At 30.8% G+C, this 22793-nt stretch overlaps 1 protein-coding gene across 2 annotated transcripts in view; it reads right to left on the bottom strand.

Annotated features, from left to right (window-relative positions):
* The window catches only part of LOC140054838 (serine/threonine-protein kinase BRSK2-like), a 56671-nt gene that overhangs the window by 4239 nt on the left and 29639 nt on the right, over nt 1-22793 (bottom strand). The window contains exons 5-13 of one of the 2 annotated variants that reach the window (XM_072099933.1): nt 19023-19173; nt 17927-17995; nt 12583-12729; nt 6646-6680; nt 6234-6288; nt 4678-4790; nt 1839-1939; nt 1162-1285; nt 412-678 (exon numbers count right to left, since the gene is read on the bottom strand). In XM_072099933.1, the coding sequence (XP_071956034.1) occupies nt 412-678; nt 1162-1285; nt 1839-1939; nt 4678-4790; nt 6234-6288; nt 6646-6680; nt 12583-12729; nt 17927-17995; nt 19023-19173 (1062 nt within the window). Of the gene's footprint in view, nt 1-411; nt 679-1161; nt 1289-1838; nt 1940-4677; nt 4791-6233; nt 6289-6645; nt 6681-12582; nt 12730-17926; nt 17996-19022; nt 19174-22793 lie in introns of both variants that reach the window. The other variant, XM_072099932.1, reaches the window with a different exon arrangement.

Here is a 22793-nt window from a genome sequence, read left to right on the forward strand (position 1 = left end):
CTCTTCAGTCAAAGAATGGTCTCCCAGAGGGCCAATTATGATCAGTGGCTGTGTGTGTACTAGTACACCGGGGTAACCCCCTATTCATCTCGAAAGATGTATGGGGTTCTTTAAAGTGCACATTAGCTAGATGTGTACACTGGACCTATGGTTTATATTACTTATCTGATAACCTCAATTGGGGAAACGAAACATGTTTCATTGATAATTTCTCTGTCTACACTATCAAACTAATAAAAAGTGTGATGCGCCCAAATATGGTAGTGATATATAATCGTGTCCATATATGGGCACATCACATTTTTTTTTTTCACATAAAGTTTTATAGTGTAGACAGAGCTTTAGTTTCGATACTGTGAAATATTCCCCTAGGTGTTTACTGAGAATGGGTCCTACAGTAAGTATACTTACTCAGGTGAACTATCTGGAGTTAGTGTCAACTCCTCCTGTTCTGCAGGTTGCATCTTCCTGCGATGAAACCTAGGAGATCCTAGAATACTGTTTTTGAAGCTATTTAACTTGGCCTTCCATGGTGTAGGTGGATTGCTGCCTGTTGGGCTATCTGGTGGAGTACCTGAGCTACTGGAGCTAGACGCTGAGGTTGGATGGTTTCGACGTGGCTGGTACACTCCGTTTCCTGATGTTCTTGCTGGACTGCATGTCAGGCTTCTGCTCCTGCTACTAAGATCATTTTAATTATCAGATAAAATGTATTACAGACATTTTGTTGATTAGTTTTGGCAAAATGGTTTTATCCAAACACATGGATCTCTTTTGGTTTTATACATCTAAGAGTTTAGTATTCAAATTATTACTAAATTTATTTTTAGTTAACAGACATAAAAAAGAGAAGTGCACTAGACCATTAAATTATGCCAAATAAATATAAATGCAAGAAGCCATAATGCATAGTAACAAGGTTTAACAAGGATGTAGTAGAGTCACTTTATTTATTTATTCAACATTAGCAGTTGATGAATAAATAAAGCAACTCATTAAAATGAGTTTGGCAAACAAAGTAAAAGTTTTTAAACTTTTTCAAATACAACAATTTTGTGAAAAGTTTCCTCAATGGTGACAAGAATTTGTATGTTATTTCATTTCACTTTATTTAAAAACCATTGATGTACTGTTTTTGCGATGAGACAGAAAGTGACGTACCTTGATTCCGCCATCATCAACACACGTTTGGCGTGGGTTGGCGTGCTGTCACGTGACCTATCCGTCAACCGTCTCTCAGGCCGTCTGCTTCTATACGAATCAACACGTTTTCTTGGTGGATCAGCTGCTGAAAGATTAATGTAATAATTCCAAAGTAGTGATTTCCTCGTTTAAAGCTCTGTCTACTTTATGTGACAACAAAAAATGTTATATGCCCATATATGGACACGATGATGTCATATCACTATATTTGGTCATATTGCTACTATATTTAGGCACATCACACTTTATTGTCACATACACCTTGATAGATTCAAAATTGTTACTAGTCAAGCAACATGAAATATTACTTGGAAATACATATTTACCGATAAACATACATAAAAAACAGCAAAAGGCCTAAAATGTGTTTGTTATTAACACTGATAAAGCAAATAACGTATATTTAATGTGTTTCTTTTGACGTCATTAAACGTTTATACAATTATTTTTACCATTTAACTGCTTAGATATCAGAACATAAAATAACGAGTCAGTTATTGCATAAAAAATGAACTTCTGCGAAGAGAGTTTGATGTATTAAAGCCACCTACTAAAGATTTCCATGTGAAATGCTGTGATAAAAGTATTAACAAAGATTTTTATTGCATGATCTGGATTTATTTGAATGGCCATACCTGAATCTGATCGTGTTCTATATTGCTTTTCGTCTTCGTAGCTTGGTTTGCGAAGTTTCCGATCTAACAACAAGCCATAGATTACCTTTTCTGTGTTTTCACTAGTGAGATTATAAAAACAGGAAGATGGATTAGCATGGAGATTAACGGATTAGTTCAAGATTACAAGATTACAGATAATCACATGTAAGAAAATGTAAAGAGGATATAGAGGGGTGGGGAAGTAACAGGGGAAGTGACATGTCAAGTAATTATAGTTTGACCCTTACATGAAATAATTAGATATTCATTCACATTTATTCAGCATCATAGTTTGACCGTTACATGAAATGATTAGATATTCATTCACATTTATTCAGCATCATAGTTTGACCCTTACATGAAACGATTAGATATTCATTCACATTTATTCAGCATCATAGTTTGACCGTTACATGAAACGATTAGATATTCATTCACATTTATTCAGCATCATAGTTTGACCGTTACATGAAACGATTAGATATTCATTCACATTTATTCAGCATCATAGTTTGACCGTTACATGAAACGATTAGATATTCATTCACATTTATTCAGCATCATAGTTTGACCGTTACATGAAATGATTAGATATTCATTCACATTTATTCAGCATCATAGTTTGACCGTTACATGAAACGATTAGATATTCATTCACACATAATCTTCAGCAATATATATTTACATTGTTATATACAATATTGCTGGGATCTTACAGAGAAAGTTTATTTTCTGTAGTTGTAAGACCCTACAAAAAAAAATCAGAATATTCAATGTGTTTCATGTATGAGCACATTTAATGTAGTTTTATGAGTTTAATGTAGTTTTAATTATGCCTTAAAATAAGTTTGATAAGTTTGAATATATTATATGATACAACATTCTTTTCTATATACATCAAATGTATTGATATTTTTCATATGTTAATGTTTGATGTTTTTATGTAAATGCAATACTTTTAGCTTCTGCTGCTTTTTGTATATATATATGTTTTTATCACCGGGCGGTTTCGAATTAATGTTCATTGCCTAATGTGTGTATATGTTTTTATACCAAAATAAATAAATAAATAAATATATATATTAATGTAGAACAATGTGTATTTATAATGTGTATTTTATACTAGACATCATCATCATATTACTGTTCTACAGTTGCTTATCAATTGCTCTCCTTGTTATGTTATATATTTGTTTACTCATAAGCCAGAATTGGCTTGTCTTGTAATTTAAACAAGAGTGCGATTAAATAAATAAATAAAACTATTATATAAATTGAATACTTAGACCAGTATACAGTATAATAAAACATTCTTTTATATATATTATAATATTGTAGAACAATATGTTTTTCTACAGTGTCTCTTATACTAGGCTTAATTATCATTCTTTTTTCACGTTAATAATTATTCATTTTGTGGTTCAACGATTGTGCTAAGGTATTTATAAAACATCCATCAATAAACTCCTACACAGCCTCAACACATAACTACTTGGTTTGACAAACAGGATACACAGAAGAAAACTAAGAAAATACTTAAATCATAATTCTGTAAAGTTTAATGGTTTCTCATTTAAGTTTATGATGATTGAGGTATTTTACTCGCGATAACGATAAATATGATCCAACAGGGAGCACAACAGATGTCATTTTGTGACAATATGAGAATACATGACACACACAAAAATCCTATATGTCATTTGTTATGAATTTCATGAGAGTTGCTATAGCAGTTAAAGTAGGTAATATAACTGAGAGGGTTTTGACTGATAGGAACTAAACCTGGGATAAAGTATTTTACTAAAACAAACTAAATTTTACTAAACTACTATTAGTATTTATTTTATAGAAAGACAATATTTTGCATTGAAATAAAATGTAGTAGAACTCATATTAAAGGGACACAACAACGTGTCAATAAGGGTTGACTGTAGTGTTAAAACATTGGTTGCTTGTTTTTTAATGGGTGTGTCCTCTTCATAGGGGTGTGTCCTCTTAATAGGGGTGTGTCTTTTTAATAGGTGTTGGCTGTAGTGTTAAAACATTGGTTGCTTGTTTTTTAATGGGTGTGTCCTCTTCATAGGGGTGTGTCCTCTTAATAGGGGTGTGTCCTTTTAATAGGGGTGTGTCCTCTTAAGAGGTGTTGAGTTAAAACATATATTGGTTGTTTGTTTCTCAGGAACGTGGTCCTTTAAGCTTGGTTCCAACTAGAACGTAACGCAAGGACGTAAACGCAACGCAAGCGTTTTAACCAATGACAAGCGAAGTTATAGACAGTTAGCAATCACAAGCGAATAAGCCATCGCTTGTGATTGGTCAATTCACTTGCGTTGCGTTACGTCCTTGTGTTGCGTCGCTAGTGGGAACCACGCTTCAATGGGGGATGTCCTCTTAATAGGGGTGTGTCCCAAAAAGATGGGTATGTCCTCTGAATAAGGGTGTGTCCCAAACAAGGGCTTCTACTGTACATGTGTGGCAAATGTCCTTTTAGTTTATATTAAAACTCAATTTCGTAAAGGAATAAAAATTTCTGTCGAAAACAAATGTTAAATCTTATATTTTCAGGCTACATTAGTAAGCAATCAATATTCTCTTTCATCCTCCTCCTCCTACTCCTCCTCCATTTCCTAATCTTCTCCTTAATTCTACTTGTGATCTCTGAACCTCATTTGGGCCATATTAATGTTAATGAGCGCAACAATATTACATAATTACCATGACGATGAAAGTTGAAGTTTTATTCACATTATTAAAAGGAGTTTATTTGAAGATTTGCTGTTTAAAACAGAATCGATAGTTTTTAAATGTTAATACTTACTCCAAACTCATTAGCTTGACTGTTAAATTCTCCTTGTCTTTAAAACACCCTAAAGAAGCCATATTAGCTAAAACATCCGAGTCAATCTCCTCTTCACAACGTATAATAGCCAGCTAAAAATATAATAAAACTCATTAAAACGGTAATTATCAAAATAATCAAAGGAAACTCCTTTGTTGAAATTACAATCATGTAAAACCACTTTCCTGATCAATATGAAAAGAATTTAAGTCTAATTTAAGTTAACAAATGAATTTGGAAATGTCTTTACCTTCTAAGTTGTTATTTAAATGTATTTGTTATAAAAATAAAATTTCCAAATTCAAACAAAATAATGGTTTGACAATATTACTGTAAAAAGTAAGTTTCAAAAGATCTAAATGAAATCAATACGACTAATTTATATTAATCTGCAGTCTTAACGTCCTCATGCAAATAGCAATAATTATGTATAAGTTATAACTGTGATGCTATAGTCAAGTACCTCCATGAAGTAACAAACTGTTGATAGAGGTATTCAGAAGTTGGTTAATCTGCCTTCAGGGGAAATAAGTCAACAACCATCTTACTAGCCTACAATTCTCGGTAAATCTATTTTTTTCTCATAAACTTTATTTCAACTTGTACATGTTTTCAGTTTAATTTTTTACGTACATGTTTTAGTTTAATTTATGCGTACATGTTTTAGTGTTTGTGTGTATATGTTTAGTTTAATTTATGCAAATATGTTTTAGTTTAATTTATGCGTACATGTTTTAGTTTAATTTATGCGTACATGTTTTAGTATAATTTATGCATACATGTTTTAATTAGTGTAATTTATGCGTATATGTTTTAGTTTAATTTATGCGTACATGTTTTAGTGTAATTTATGCGTACATGTTTTAGTGTAATTTGTGTGTATATGTTTAGTTTAATTTATGCAAATATGTTTTAGTTTAATTTATGCGTACATGTTTTAGTTTAATTTATGCGTACATGTTTTAGTTTAATTTATGCACACATGTTTTAATTAGTGTAATTTATGCGTATATGTTTAGTTTAATTTATGCGTACATGTTTTAGTGTAATTTATGCGTACATGTTTTAGTGTAATTTATGCGTACATGTTTTAGTGTAATTTGTGTGTATATGTTTAGTTTAATTTATGCAAATATGTCTTAGTTTAATTTATGCATACATGTTTTAGTTTAATTTATGCATACATGTTTTAGTATAATTTATGCATACATGTTTTAGTGTAATTTATGCGTATATGTTTTAGTTTAATTTATGCGTACATGTTTTAGTGTAATTTATGCGTACATGTTTTAGTGTAATTTATGCGTACATGTTTTAGTGTAATTTATGCGTACATGTTTTAGTATAATTTATGCGTATATGTTTTAGTGTAATTTATGCGTACATGTTTTAGTGTAATTTATGCATACATGTTTTAGTATAATTTATGCGTATATGTTTTAGTTTAATTTATGCGTACAGTTATTAAAGGAACATCTATCATGATGACATAATGATAAAGAGTTAGTCTAGATTTGAACCCTACTGTACTGTACCTTTGGAGAGGGAAGTCGTATAGGTTCTACTTCAGCTCCGTCACTTTTGCTGCCACTGTATAAAGAATTGAATACAAATTTTTAAAATGCCATTTCTCATCATTTAACTCATTTGCATATCATCTCATTTGCATAATGGATGACGAATGTTAGTAAAAGCTGAACTTACTGGCAGACCCAATTTCATAGCATTTACTTAAAATAAATTTATCATGAACCAAAGCATTAGGTGAGTCATTTTACTAACTAAGTGGCACCTGTAATTAGAGTGTACTTATTTCTGCTACTGGGGTGTAGAGTCCATGAGTAGTACAGTAGACTTGTTGGTTTTGTTGCTTGGTGGTTGAAATGCTTGTTTATTTATCCTATAGGTCCTAATCATATCTCTAGTTATCAAGATTAAGTTTCTTACCCTAAGTACCATTGATGCCGCTGAACTTGTGTCATCTAAAAAAAAACCAAATTGACAAATTAGACAAACAAAATTGACAAATTAAACAAACAAAATTGACAAATTAGACATGGCCCAGCCCAATAGTGTACCTGTACTTTACAAAGTACATTTAGACTGCAACATTATATAATTATGAACTGCTAGATTATCGCTAAAGACCACAGCAATGGGGAGATACATGAGAGAGAAAGGAAGAATGAGTTGATTTAGTAATCCATTCTTAAAGACAAATTACCCTTCAGGGAATCCCTAATGTCACTTCATTTCTCCTTCAGTAATCTATTTACGTTTTAATTGTTTTTAAATGCACGCAGCGCCGTTGGGTATAGATGGCGAAGTTGAAATGTATGTTAGCAACCTGCTGTCCTGGCATATTTTAACGGAACTCCATCAAAGATGTATTCATAAATGATAAGTAAAGGCATGTAGCATGGTTAATTACACATACGATTCATTTGAAATCTGTCTAGTAAACGCTGTTATAAACCCGATGACTCATATAAACTCTATGTCTTGGTGACATAGCTTAGCATAATAGGATTTAGAGTTGTGAAAGGTGATGACTGCCATTCACACACAGGGAAAGAAAAGGAATGATTGAATGTGAAAGGAAGGAAGTTGAAGAAAGGAAATGAAGAATTAGGGAAGGTGGTGTACAAAAGAAAGGAGAGTATGAAATAATTAAAGGAGAAAAGAAAGAAGTTAAAGAAAGGAATTGAAGAATTAAGGAAGGTGGTGTACAAAGAAAGGAGAGTAAGACATAATTAGAGGAGAAAAGAAAGAAGTTGAAGAGGGAGATATGGAGGAATTAGAAAAGCTATTTTTTGTAATACAATAGAACTATATGGCAATTTAACTGTGAAGCGGAAAAGTTCAATAAATACTTATTTAATTTAAAAAAATTATTCTTCAATTTGACATTAACAAACTTAGAATTTATAAAGCATTCTGGGAGACAGACTTTCCACAAAAACATATCTGTTTTGGGCCAGCCGATATGCTGTTGGCTTGAGAGCGTTGTACAACATTATGCGCCGTCTTTACACAATGCTTTTAGTAGTTGTTGAGATGTAGGTTGATATTATGCATTGTTTAATGAATAAGAGAGTGAACGAACAGTAATACTGATTACCCCTAATGGGAGAATTATCCATTTACTGAGATGATAGAAGGCGCAAGACAATAGTAATGACAATTCTAATGATAAAGAATTCAGTGAGATATCAAATATGACAATGCACATTAGACATTTGTTATAACAATGTCATTTACATGTTATTTCTTCTTTTCTTTAACTACCTTTTTATATAAAACTCTGTCTACACTATCAAACTTTATGTGACAAAAAAATGGGATGTGCCCATATATGGACATGATGATGTCAAATATCCACTATATTTGGGCACATCAAAAACTAGTTTGATAGTGTAGAAATTGTGAAAATCTATTGTCCTGTACAGTATTTGTGAATTACATCTTTTCCAAAATGGACGATATTCAAATGGCACCTTGCTATAGATTTAGTGGAGGTAATCCATGGCTTGGTAATGTTTATTCAAATCACTGACTCGGAGGAAAGTGAGGGACTATTTTCACATCATACATATAAATGGTTTTCCTCCCTCTTCAAACATAAAGATTGCTCCCTTCCTTTAATTGATGTTTTACCTCAGGCTGTCTTGTTTGTCTGTCTGTGTTCACTTGGAAGAGAATTTTTAAGTGTTTTCCTTAGTTTTTAAATGTTTTTTTTTTTATTGATTTTATCTGTGTTCACTTTGAAGAGAATTTCAAATGTAAAGTGTTTCCTTAGCTTTTAAATTTTTTCCTTAGCTAAAGTGTTTTTCTTAGCCTAAGCGTGTGAATGTTGACGATGATCACAAGGTTCAAACTTTATCTGAAAGGCGATGAATTCCTATTAAATTTTCCTCGCAACCAAAACCAATGCACTCCCAAATTATGTCTTGTATTCATACGGTAAACAGATTACCACCTTTGGGTTGTCGTTGAAATTTGATATAATATTGGCAATACGCTTAAAAAAACATCATCTAAAACTCTTTTTTTAATTAAATGTTGAGGTGAATAATGCAAGACTAGTGTCTAATATACTATTGCCATTATCTTAAGTACACTAGTGTATCAAATTAAATAATTGAGTCAGTTGGAACGTTGATGAACGACTTGATTACAAATCGTACGAATTCAATGTACGCGGCATGCTTCTCTTTGTAATCGGTAGTATGTAACGCTTTAAATGACAAAATCACAGGCTTGATTTATCTCTCAAAAGGCTGAAATAGATTCATTCGTTTGGAAATAGCGAGAATCAATTACGTTAAAAAAAATAAGAGTTTTAAAATGATGCCTATCTGTAATAAAAATTCAATAGCCACATTTTTATGGATAAAAAATAATGTTAAAGTTGTATAATGAATGACCATACTCATAATCATGAATCCTACTAGTTGTTTGAACCACTCAAGAAAATTGAAAAAATAATTTAAAATATCAAATTAAAATACATTGTCTGTTGTTCTTTCTGTGTTCTATCGTACCATCTTCAAAATTATGATACATCTCTACAAACAAGTGATCTCTGTAAGATGTTTTCTAACTTTATGTTTTAAGATGTTTTCTAAATGTTGTTACATTTTTGGGGCAGTTTCAACTATTATCAGCACATGCAGAGAACACTGATAAAAACATTTAATGAATACTATTTATACATGATGTCTTTATTTGATTCATAGAGCATTAAGTCCATTTCTTTCTTTGCTATTTTTAGACACTTTCTAAAGCTTTCAGGCTATTTATACTTTTTTTATAGTAATAGGTTACTAGAACATATTACTAAAAAGTATGTGTGTGCATAAACTACATCATTATAATGTACTATGTATGACTTCAACATACTGTAGATACATTCTTTTTTAAACGCATTTTCTTTTCTATCAAAGCACTAACATAATAATGTATATTTGTAATAATTAGTCACTAGTTGGAGGTACACACCTAATTGGTGACAGTGGCTTAGGCTGCTTTTGTGCTTTCCTGGCAGCTAATCACTATTTAGTCACTGGTTGGAGGTACACACCTAATTGGTGACAGTGGCTTAGGCTGCTTTTGTGCTTTCCTGGCAGTTAGTCACTATTTAGTGACTGGTTGGAGGTACACACCTAATTGGTGACAGTGGCTTAGGCTGCTTTTGTGCTTTCCTGGCAACTAGTCACTATTTAGTCACTGGTTGGAGGTACACACCTAATTGGTGACAGTGGCTTAGGCTGCTTTTGTGCTTTCCTGGCAGCTAGTCACTATTTAGTCACTGGTTGGAGGTACACACCTAATTGGTGACAGTGGCTTAGGCTGCTTTTGTGCTTTCCTGGCAGCTAGTCACTAGTTAGTCACTGGTTGGAGGTACACACCTAATTGGTGACAGTGGCTTAGGCTGCTTTTGTGATTTCCTGGCAGCTAGTCACTATTTAGTCACTGGTTGGAGGTACACACCTAATTGGTGACAGTGGCTTAGGCTGCTTTTGTGCTTTCCTGGCAGCTAGTCACTATTTAGTGACTGGTTGGAGGTACACACCTACAGTATATTGGTGACAGTGGCTTAGACTGCTTTTGTGCTTTCTTGGCAGCTAGTGACTATGATGTTATATTTTCTTTTGCGTCATGTTTGTTTAATTTGTTGATTTGTATTATATTTTGTAAAATGTATCTTTTGCCTGAATGAATAATAATAATAATAATAATAACAATAATAATAATAATAATAATAATAATAATAACACTAATAATAATAATAATATTAACTTTATATTTGGGTTTTCTAATTTTTCTCAAATTAAATCTTCTTGTCTTTTGTTTTTAATCACTGAAAATAGACACATAGTTTTTAAATAATAACTACTGTATTTAATTTAAATATTTCAATGATTATCTAATGAATGTCTATGTTATTACCACACACTATGAAAACTTAATATTTAATGAGAGAATTTTAAATAATATAATCACACATAAAAACATGATTTCCTATTTAAGTGTTGATGACTAGAATGATCCCACTTGACATGACTTGAGGGGGAATGGTTCGATTCTTAATAGTGTACCACCTCCTGAAGCAAGTCGTAGAATTCTCATTGAAATATTATGACTCGATTCTAACTCACAACAATATTGCGAACTTTGCTTTGGGCCAGTAATCTCTTAAAATATCATTAGATTATGTGCAAATCGAGTCCTAATAATTTGAACTGTGCAAAGCAGAAATTTTTAGGTCAATATTGATTGAAAGACAATTATTACCTGATGCAAGAAATGTGTTGCTCATGAATTTCAGCAATAACTTTAAAAATGCATATTTCTGTTATTATTTAAAAATATAGGTAAAATATAAGTTGAAAGGAATGTGTTTGATTTAAATAAATTGTCTTCAATAATGGCAACACAACTTGTAACAAACTGCAAGATAGTAGATTGTTTAAAAAAAATGATTTTAGTAATTATTTTAACGGTTCATCTTGCTTGATTTGTGAAAATTAATTATCGGAGTGCCAAAATGTTGTTATTAGTAAATTATGTTATTTTAATTTTGTAATTTCAATTCACATCCTAAAGTAGGTAGCCCGCCAAATGAAATAAATTGCACAGGAAACGACAAGAAAAAAAATTCAAAGAAATTAAATTGAGTCTCAAAATTTAAACCAATTTAAAACCGCACTGGTCTAACCACTCGTTAAAATACAGCCCATATAAGAAGAATATGTTCTGGTCACGAGGGGCACAGAAGCATTAATGCTTTCAGTCTCAAAATCCAGGTAAATCCAGGTAGAAATCTACACAAAATTTGTCTTAATTTTACATTTAAGTTGTTAAAGATATTGATAGAGCTTTAATGCAATAAATGAATTGTTGTGTCAAATAAACAAAAGTAATGTTTTAATTAAGTAAAATTTGTAATCATGTTCATAGGTTGACTTGGCTGAACTCTATCCCTGAGATGAATCATTTGAGAATAAACTTGTAAATGAATCGAGACTCGCTTATCCATCAATGTTCACTCTGAACTTGTACTTGTACACTCTGATCAACATCAGATACATTATAACCACTTTATATTTCACAAGTCTTTCACAGCGCTTTAATATTTTTTTTACTATATTTAATGAGGGAGATCCATCCAGCAATTGCTAATCATTAGGGACCCTCAGAGGTTCACAAGACAAACATATACACAAGATGCTCTACATAAACAAAGTCTTATTACAAGTCTTTGGGAGTGGAGTTGTAATTTTGTCCTGATAAAAATTGCTGACATGTGACTGGACTTAAACCCAGGACCCTTGGAGTGGTAGCCAAGCATCTTTAAAACCCATTATTACCATAGATGAATCAGTAATTACTGACATGTGACTGGACTTGAACCCAGGACTCTTGGAGTGGTAGCCAAGCATCTTTAAAACCCATTATTACCATAGATGGATCAGTAATTACTGACATGTGACTGGACTTGAACCCAGGACTCTTGGAGTGGTAGCCAAGCATCTTTAAAACCCATTATTACCATAGATGAATCAGTAATTACTGACATGTGACTGGACTTGAACCCAGGACTCTTGGAGTGGTAGCCAAGCATCTTTAAAACCCATTATTACCATAGATGGATCAGTAATTACTGACATGTGACTGGACTTGAACCCAGGACTCTTGGAGTGGTAGCCAAGCATCTTTAAAACCCATTATTACTATTGATGGATCAGTAATTGCAGATTCATCTTCTTATACATTAATTCATTAGTCAATAATAATTTAATCAATAGACGAACCGATCGTATATATTAATAGTATTATTGATTAGTAATTTTATAATAAATATTTTTTTGATGAACTTACCGTAAACCGGTCCTCGGGACTAACTTTAATCATCCCACGCAGTAGGTTCTGACATTCTGGAGGTACAAAATGAGGAATGTGGAAGATACCTTTCTTCACTTTCTCTAATAGATTCCTAAGGTTGTCATCATCAAACGGTAACGCACCCTGTAAAAAACGTAATTAGTCGCAAGTGATAAATCGTTATTTATATAACAGCGGACAAATTACTGTAATGATTAATGTTTACGAAAATGAATTGTAAACAAAGTATAATGGAATTTATATCTTTTTTATAGTCTTACACATGCCTCTCTCCAATAATGTACATTTTCCCATGATCCAATACCAACATTTTTAATAAAAAATGTACATTTTCCGATGATCTAATACCAACATTTTTAATAATGTACATTTTTCTATGATCCAATACCAACATTTTTAATAAAAAATGTAAATGATCCATTACTAACATTTTTAATAAAAAATGTAAATTTTCCTATGATCCAATACCAACATTTTTAATTTAAAAAAATGTACATTTTCCCACGATCCATCACAAAACATTCTTAATAATAAATGTACATTTTCCCACGATCCATCACAAAACATTCTTAATAATAAATGTACATTTTCCCACGATCCATCACAAAACATTCTTAATAATAAATGTACATTTTCCCATGATCCATCACAAAACATTCTTAATAATAAATTTACATTTTCCCATAATCCAACATTCTTAATAATGTTTACTGTATGGAGTTATAATTAATCTATCTGTCAAAATGGATTGTTTTGTAGACTTAGTAAATTATATAATTCTCTTTTAGTTAAAGATAACGCCTTGATATTTTATCATATTCATTGAATCAGTTTAAGAACAAAGTGTTAAGTTTATTATAATGTTCAAATGCTACCTTATCATAATGTATACTATTTTGGCATATGTTCATATGTTCTTATGTTCATATGTTCTTATGTTCATATGTTCTTATGTTCATATGTTCTTATGTTCATATGTTCATATGCTCTTATGTTCATATGTTCATATGTTCTTATGTTCATATGTTCTTATGTTCATATGTTCTTATGTTCATATGTTCTTATGTTCATATGTTCTTGTATAAATTGTATCTAATTTGTGTTAAACCTCCTGTTATTGGCGAATTTTTTTTTTTGTCGGTTGGGTTTGGAATTAAAATAAAAATAAATAAAATAAAATCTAATTCTACAAAATGTGTGAATCTACTAATCAACTTCTACTGTATTTTCCATCAAGCATGGCAGTAAATGAAAGAACCTTCCATCTTTAAATAATGATCATAATTAACCAAATTCTGTAGTAATTTTGAATCATTCCTCTCATCATAAACAAGTTGGTATTAACTACATTTTTAATAGGAAATTTGATTTACACTGGATACAGTAATTATAAAGTAATTTGAAATTGATATTTACTACACTTGCTTAGTTCTTTTATAATACATTCTGTTATACAAACTCTAAACTACTCTGGGATGTACAGTAAGCATCAACAGGCGTATGACGTAATAAATTACAGATTTAAAATTAATCGTCTTGTCCAAACTTTCTACTTTAAAACACTAAACTTTTAAGATCTTATTCAACGAACACAACAGTAATGTATCATTTGATTTATACTGTTAAAAGCAGTTTGACTTTAGTGACTAGCTTTGAACATTTCAAGCTACCTCCCAATAGGATGTATCCGTATCACAACATTATAATGTATTTTTTCAGCGTTGAAATACATTGCTAACAACATAACCTAAAGGAAATTTACAGATAGTATTGTAATTGCAACCAACTTTAGGTTATAGCCCATGGATAATTGTGTACAGTGATAATATTGTAATTTTAAAGGTTTAGAAGTCATACTTCATCCTAGGTATAATGTATGCTGCACTGATTACTACGGAGCGTTTATCTACTGCAGTAACTCCATTTTTAAAACACTTTTAACCTGTTTATGAAATTATTTAGTGAGCATTGCTTGAAAAATAATGTGTTTTTTTTTGGGATTTTTTTGCAATGAAACAACTTAACTAAACTGTAAAATAATATGTCAGTCATTGCAGTAAACACTGTATCTACTGTAGTTACTGCAGTAACTCCATTTTTAAAACTCTTGTTGTTTTTATACTGCAAGGCAACCAAACTCTTTAAATGTTATGGTATTGAGATACTGTACAATGTACACAGTACATAGAAATGTATATGTTCTTATAGTACAGTCTCCTTCAATGCTTAACTGCAGTATTTCCAAAGTATAGATAATTTATATAAATATACAGGTCAAAAAACATGTAATTCATTTTTCGGGTTTTGACAGGTAATGCAATTCATAATGACACACGTCGGCTATAACACATCTAGATTGTACTAGCTGATATGAAATTAATTGTTTCAGCAAGTCTGTGATGGAAAACATGCGAGAAAGATGACAGGTGAATATCTTTCCATCAAGCAAACGTAAAGTTTCTTTAATATCGCGTTGGGCGTTTATAATTGAACATCATGTAATTTTTTATATTTTTCATTTGGTTTTTATATTGCCTTGTAAATGTCTTATGAACGTATGCCGCTGATACAAAAGCGTTTGTTCATTAAAGTTTATAGTTACAATGCTATATTCTTCAATATCACGTTGGGGGGTTTAAATTGAGCATTTCGACACCAAAGTACAATGCTATAGCGTAACCGTTGTTTTTTTGTCTTTTTTTCTATTTAGTGGTTGGTATAAGACAAGTTCTTTTACTTCTATATCCGATCCTTGAAACAGCTCCTATTATTATTGTTACCATATAACTTATTGTAAAAGTATAATTGTTTTTTTTCTTGGACTGTTTCAAATAAATGTGAATGAAACGAACCAACTGCTTGGGTTGTAATAACTTCTCTTATCAATTTGACAGTTGTGATGAAAGTTTATCACAACACTCCATATTTTATTATATTTTCATTCTTTTTGTTGATATATAAAGAAGGCTCTCTTCAACTCTAGTTCAAGCAACACAAACCTTTGTATTTTACATTGCTTTAATAATAACTAAATTTGTTAAAAGTCATTAACAACCCACACTAAACTGGCACAGAGTTTTAAAGAGCACATATTGTACTTAAATTCATTAGGAATAATTAACATTGATGATGCATATCAAAATGTAAGTTTACACAGTAGCATTCTTCTATTAATAAAATGAAAGAAAAACAATATTTAACTTTACTATCAACCGTTTATAAAAATTAACTACAGTATCTACATAAATTTATGTAAGGGCAAATTTTGGTAAATCGCGCCTAACTTTTAGAATTTTACTCGATGGTATATAGAAAGTTGGCCCACATACTTTCTGTACTGAAATGAAAACTAGTAAACTAATTAGCTTTATTTAAAAATTATAGAATAATAATATAAAACACAATTATCAATATTTTATAAAAAATATTTCTTTCTGAGAATCTAGCGAATTGTTATTTTTAAAGTTATTAATAGTAGAATAGTACAATTTTTGTATTTTATGTTTATAGATTTGCGAAGCCTTTAGGTACTTAGAGTAGTGTACTTATTTTACCATTTCTAGAGCAGCTCTCTATAAACTCAATTTGGAGCCTTCTCTTTGCCTCTACTCCAGAATTAACATGATTAGATTTTGAGATAGTTCATTAATTGTAAACCAGTATTAATTCAACTTAAGTTTTAATACTAATCGAAACCAGAGGAAAATGTTTTGTTTGTTTGTTTTATTAGTTTCTCCACACATTTTAAAATAAAAGATAAAAATTACAAATTGCAAAAAGAAAATTACAATAAACAAGAAAAACATCAAAAATGTGCGGATGGAGGTCAAAATAAGTTGCGTGACGACTTAAAGTTGTCCGCAACTTATTTTGACCAACCACCAGTTAAAAAATATAAAAAAATAATGAAGGTATACAAAATAGCAGTCCGGCTTACATTAAAAAATACAGAAGCATAAATTGCTAAGACAATAGTACAATTACAAGATGAACAATATGATAAGGTATTCAATTCAATTAAGCGAAGAAGAAAAGAAACAAGAAGAACAAGAACAGGAGATTTAGCTGCCATATGCTGCGACTAAAGACAAATTGTTTACGGTTGCCAAGGTAGTTCCTAAAAAAATTAAGAGCAAGGCCTCTGATACCATAGAATTCGAGTTTTCTCAAGAGAATGTCATGATCAATTGTATCAAAGGCCTTGCTAAGATCAAGAAAAATACTGATAGTAAAATCATTTTTGTAAATAGCTTTAGTAACTTGGTCGTAAATATCAAAAAGTGCAAGATCAGTTGAGTATCCCTTTCTAAACCCATATTGACGATCGATCGTGAAGAATGCTGTGTTTAGTGAGAAAATTAAATAATCTATCATAGGTTAGCCGTTCAAGGATTTTTGAAAAACAAGGTAGTAAAGAGATGGGTCTGTAGTTACTAAATGAATGAAAATCATCTTTTTTAAAGATAGGAACCACCTTGGCAATTTTAAGTAAGTCGGGGAAAATTCCTTCAGAAAAGCACAAGTTGAAAATATAAGATAATGGTTTAGAAATAAATTTGGAAATAGCTTTTATAACCTTATTAGATATATCAATTATCATCATAGCCTGAACTTTTGTTAATTTTTAAATTGTTGATAATATTTTCAATTTCTTCTTCTGACGTGGGTGCAAAAAAAAAAGAATCTTTGATAAAGTGAAAGTGAAGGAAGTGAAATGCTGGTTAGTAGGTGTTTTATGATTAGATTTGCTGTTCAAGAAAACAAGTGTATAAAGTAAAACCCCCCTAATACAGTACAGTATACTGTGTATAATACAGTACAGTATACTGTGTATAATACAGTACAGTATACTGTGTATAATACAGTACAGTATACTGTGTATAATACAGTACAGTATACTGTGTATAATACAGTACAGTATACTGTGTATAATACAGTACAGTATACTGTGTATAATACAGTACAGTATACTGTGTATAATACAGTACAGTATACTGTGTATAATACAGTACAGTATACTGTGTATAATACAGTACAGTATACTGTGTATAATACAGTACAGTATACTGTGTATAATACAGTACAGTATACTGTGTATAATTCATTAGTTAAATTTTATTTTTAATTATTCATAAACTAATATACAAATCTGGCAATAAATATAGTTTAATAATACGTATTAACAATATATTGTATTGTACTTTGCAATACATACATTATCAGATATTGATATTGTAAACATATTAAATGACATTCACTTAGACTCTATAAGTACAGACTTAAATAGTATGTATCAATCAATATTACTATTGTTCCTTACCACAAGTAACGCATATAAAATTACACCAGCGCTCCATACATCTGCTCTTCTACCATCGTACTTTTCTCCCTGCAAAAAAAAAATTGATAATTCATCTTTCTCTCTTTTTAAAGATGTGTTGTCCCCGAAAAATAGGCCATTGTGTAGTTTTAATATTTTTGGTCAAAGTAACTTACTACTATGGAACATTAAAATGGCATATGCAACCAAAAAATTATAAAAAACTTTGATATTATCGTAATACTGTTAATAGTAGATTCTATGTAAAGATTGTTTCTTAGAACATACAATAAAATGAACATATTTAACAGCCAAATGACAGATGAAATTTCAGCGCAAGCAAACTTTAAGCCTCCAAGTAAGAAACAGTTCATGCACTAAGTCTCTTAGGCTCTGACTGACGTCAGGTAAATTACCGGTTTTAAAATCTTAGAATTTCTTAATTATTATTTAAAATCGCCCCAAATAGTACAAAGGGTTAGATTTTCATAGAAAAGAGTTAATATCAATATACTATTTTAAAATGTAATGGTGCAATTTTAATTTTATGTTAGGAAAAATATGTTAATGAATAATAAAATATTAAAATAATTTCATCCAGTAGGAGATGTTAAAAGGTGAGAAGTACAGTAAACATTCAGTAAAATTGAATGACAAAAAAATGAAGACTACATCTTTATCTTTACTATAAATTTTCCACACATTATACAGTATGTACCCTACTAATAATAACAATAAATAAATCGCATATTAATCAAGCATAAGCGATTATATAAGATAGGCCTATTTAATTACTTTTTAAAATGTTGGTTGAATGACAAACATATAAACACGAAAATATGAAAAAAGTGGACTTGTTTAAAAAGTTTAAAAAAAAGTTGTTCTGCAATATCAGGAGTAAAGCTAAACTAAAGCTCTGTATACACTATTAAATTAGTAGCCCATATATGTTAGTGATATGCCCAAATATGGTAGTGATATGCCCAAATATGGTAGTGATATGCCCATATATGGTAGTGATATGCCCAAATATGGTAGTGATATGACATCATTATATCCATTATGGGCACATCACAAGTTTTTGTCACATACTTACTCGTATAACCTCCGGACAGGCATAATGCGGAGAGCCACAACTCGTTTCTAAGTACGTCCCTGCAACTTGTAAAGAGGCCATTCCAAAATCAGCCACACGAATGTTGTTCTTTTCATCTAATAGAAGATTCTCTGGTTTTAAATCTCTATGACTAAAAATAGAAAAAAAAACGATGGAAATGGATGTTGTGAATTTTGGATAAAAACATTCAATAATTCTGGAAAATGATCACTACTCATATAACATGCGTTGATTGTTCACATAAAATAAACAATTCTACTCTGCAGAATAATGAATTAAAAAAAAAAAATTGTTTACTAGTTTTTTTAATATTACATTTCTTTACCCAGAGTTTTAAATTGGTTTTCATTGGGGCCCTGCATACAACATTATACAACATTATACATTGTAACAAACTCAGCAGAGACTTAGTTATTAATAAATACATCAACAAATTTTGATTTGAAAACCCTTTAATGCTGTAGATAATATTTTTATTTGTTGCTGCAATTATTTCTGTTGATTGATATTAATTTTTTGTAAATTAATTTCAAATAAGCTGTCACAGTTTAGTTTAAACTTCTTGAGATTAACTAATCTTATAATAACACTACTTGACATTTTAACATTTGTTGAAATGTCAACAATCTTACATAGCCTTTACAAAATTGAGAGGTACTGTATATTGATAATTACATTAATTACTTTGACAGCATGCATGTTGTAGAAAACAATAGAGGTCAGTAGAGGTCAAAGTATTTCTATTTTCATCATCTACTCTCTAAACTCATTTGTTATCAGTTTCTTTTCAAACCAACCAACAGTTAAAAAACTGGTACTGTAGTTTGTAAATTCTGCCTTACCTGGATAAACCAACAATAACCCTGCTCTCCTAAGTGAGAGAACAACACCAATAGAAGAATTTTTAGTTGAACTCCCCCTACCTGCAAATGGGCCAGTCCATAACAATTCACCCTCTAGTGGAAGCATACAAATATCATAATTTTTTAACAGCAGAGTTAAAATTAATAATCAGAATAATGGCCTAAACAATAAGGTCATGGAAATAGAACTAAAGTGTGTTAATAGGTTTAATAATTATATCATTATAAAATTAATATGTAAAATATTCAAAAGAGCTCATCCAACAGTGCAACATTGTCTGTTACATAAACAAAGTTTAAACAAAAATGTATAGTTCTGTTTTTACCATAAGAAAAATGATTAAAACATGTAATCAAGGAAGAACTGAATAAATTAAAATCTAGTAAATAGTTCAATGAATATAGTACATCACAGTTTATAATTAATTATCAACAATTTTTTAACATTTCCCCAGAGGCATAAATGTATTCTGTTTTGTGTCAGTGTCTATGGAAATATTGATTGGGTTGTTGTAAAAACAACAATGCAATTTAAAATTACAATCAAGAATTTAAAAGAACATTTACCTCCCTTCTTAGGCAATATACTTGATTTGATAGTATAAATTGATCTAAAAATAGAATTCAAAGTACAATGTACTGTGGTTGTCATTCTTCTATAATATTCTTATTTCATTTTCAGCTGTCAACGTGTTAATTTATTAGAAACATTATTTAGTTTTTTTCTTTTCATAAATGTATTCCTCTCTTCATACATAGATAGAGGCTTTTGTTGGTTTATCCAGGTAAGCTAGGCACACTAATAATAACACCACATTTTACCAAACATTACTGTAAATTAGACATTAAAACGAAAAAATGTAAATTTGATCTTTTAAATGACTTAATTCTTTTATTTCATAGATTATCTATAGTGTAGTAGAAAAATATAAGAAAACCTTAAATCCATTTTAATATCATACAAATACCATTACCACACATATTCCAATTCTAAAGGAGGAGAAATTAATATATTTTACTCATCTATGGTACAATTTAAACTCTTTATCTTATCATACTGTTGATACTGTACTGTGGTTCTTATATTTAAAAACATAAACAAATTATCAAATCCTTTCATTTATAAACTATAATAATAATAATAATAATTTATTTGGAGATTACACTTTTACAACAGTGGCACTCGACCAAATGGAAGGTGCATCCAAGAGAAATATACAAAAAAAAAAAAAAACATGATATAGAAAATAACAATTACAATAAAAAGTCGACGTACAGTAGGTCAACATGTCAAAACAATTCAACTACAGTAACTACAATACCATTGAACTGACACCTAAAAATACAAAATTACAAGAAATAAACATATACTGTAGAATAGGTAGGAACTGTACAATATAAAATGAATTGGGCAACAACAATGTAGACCTAACACTATAATGAGATTTTCCTCTACATTAATAAGATTTGGCCATTATCTTCTGTTACAGGTTACATTTTGCCATTTCACTATGTAGAACAATAATAAATTACACATAGAACAAGATGTTTTGAAAATGGAAAAATCTGAAAGAGATGTTTTAAATGTACAAATAGATTTGTACTTTAGAATATGTCAAGTCATAAAATCCATTAGCTAAGAAATGTCATAATTTCTATCCAAATTCCTGCATATGTTTTGAGAACGTAGCCTTTTAATTCTATCTGGAGGCTACGTTAAGATAGTGTTTTTGAAGTTTTCACATTTGACATCTTCCTCTGGGTTTACTTGACATTCTGTTAGAAGCTACTTAAGGCGTGTGATGCATTTGGGTTGGGGAAGACAATATTATAATTCATGTAGTCAAAGACAATTATTAGGGTACAGCTGTAGGTACTGAACTTTACTCTGGGTTTACTTGACATTCTGTTAGAAGCTACTTAAGGCGTTTGATGCATTGGGTAGAGGAGGACAATTATTATTCATTCAAGAACAATTCTTAAAGCTCTGTCTACACTATCAAACTAGTTGTGATGTGCCCAAATATGGTAGTGATATGCTCAAATATGGTAGTGAAATGACATCATTCATCATGTCCATATATGGGCATCACATTGTGTTTGTTTGTTTTATCTTTATACTGGGTGACCTCTTCAGTCAAAGACTATCTCCCAGAGTGCCCAGTTGGTGATCAGTGGCTGTGATGTACTAGTACACCGGGGTAACCCCCTACTCGTCTCGAAAGATGTACTAGGTTCTTTAAAGTGCACACGAGCAAGTTGTGTACACTGGACCTACGGTTTATAGTCCTTATATGAGAAGACTCGTTCTACCACCAGAACCATGGAGTGAGTGAGCCTCGAACCCCTGCCGATGTTATGGCTACGTGATTACGGTTCCACTGTCTTAACCGCTCGGCCACTCACTCACTCACTAAAGTAACATAAAGATAGTGTAGATAGAGCTTTAGGGTACAGCTATAGGTACTGAACTTTTCTCTGAGTTGAGTCACTTGACATTCTGTAGTGATACATTTGGGTGGGAAGACAACATACAAACTGATGTTGATGACATTCAAAAATACCACTGTATATTAAAGTATAAATAATCTTCTATATTCAAATGAAAATGTGGTATAAAATAAATAATATAATTGTCAATATCTAACTCATGGTTTCAACTTTACCACTGATACAGTAGATAGTATATTCATTGTACTTTTACGATCTTTTTTATTGACTGAATGTGCATCCTACAATCATCTACTAAAGTGCTCATATTTAAATAAACAATAAATACATAATTAGTGGCAAGCAAAATAAAACACATATATCAGACACTTTAAACTATCACATTTTGTGTCTTTCATACAGTACACAAAATACAAAGCATCACATTAATTCAGGT

The sequence above is a fragment of the Antedon mediterranea genome, chromosome 7 (assembly GCF_964355755.1).
Source record: "Antedon mediterranea chromosome 7, ecAntMedi1.1, whole genome shotgun sequence".
NCBI classification, from domain to species: Eukaryota; Metazoa; Echinodermata; class Crinoidea; order Comatulida; family Antedonidae; genus Antedon; species Antedon mediterranea.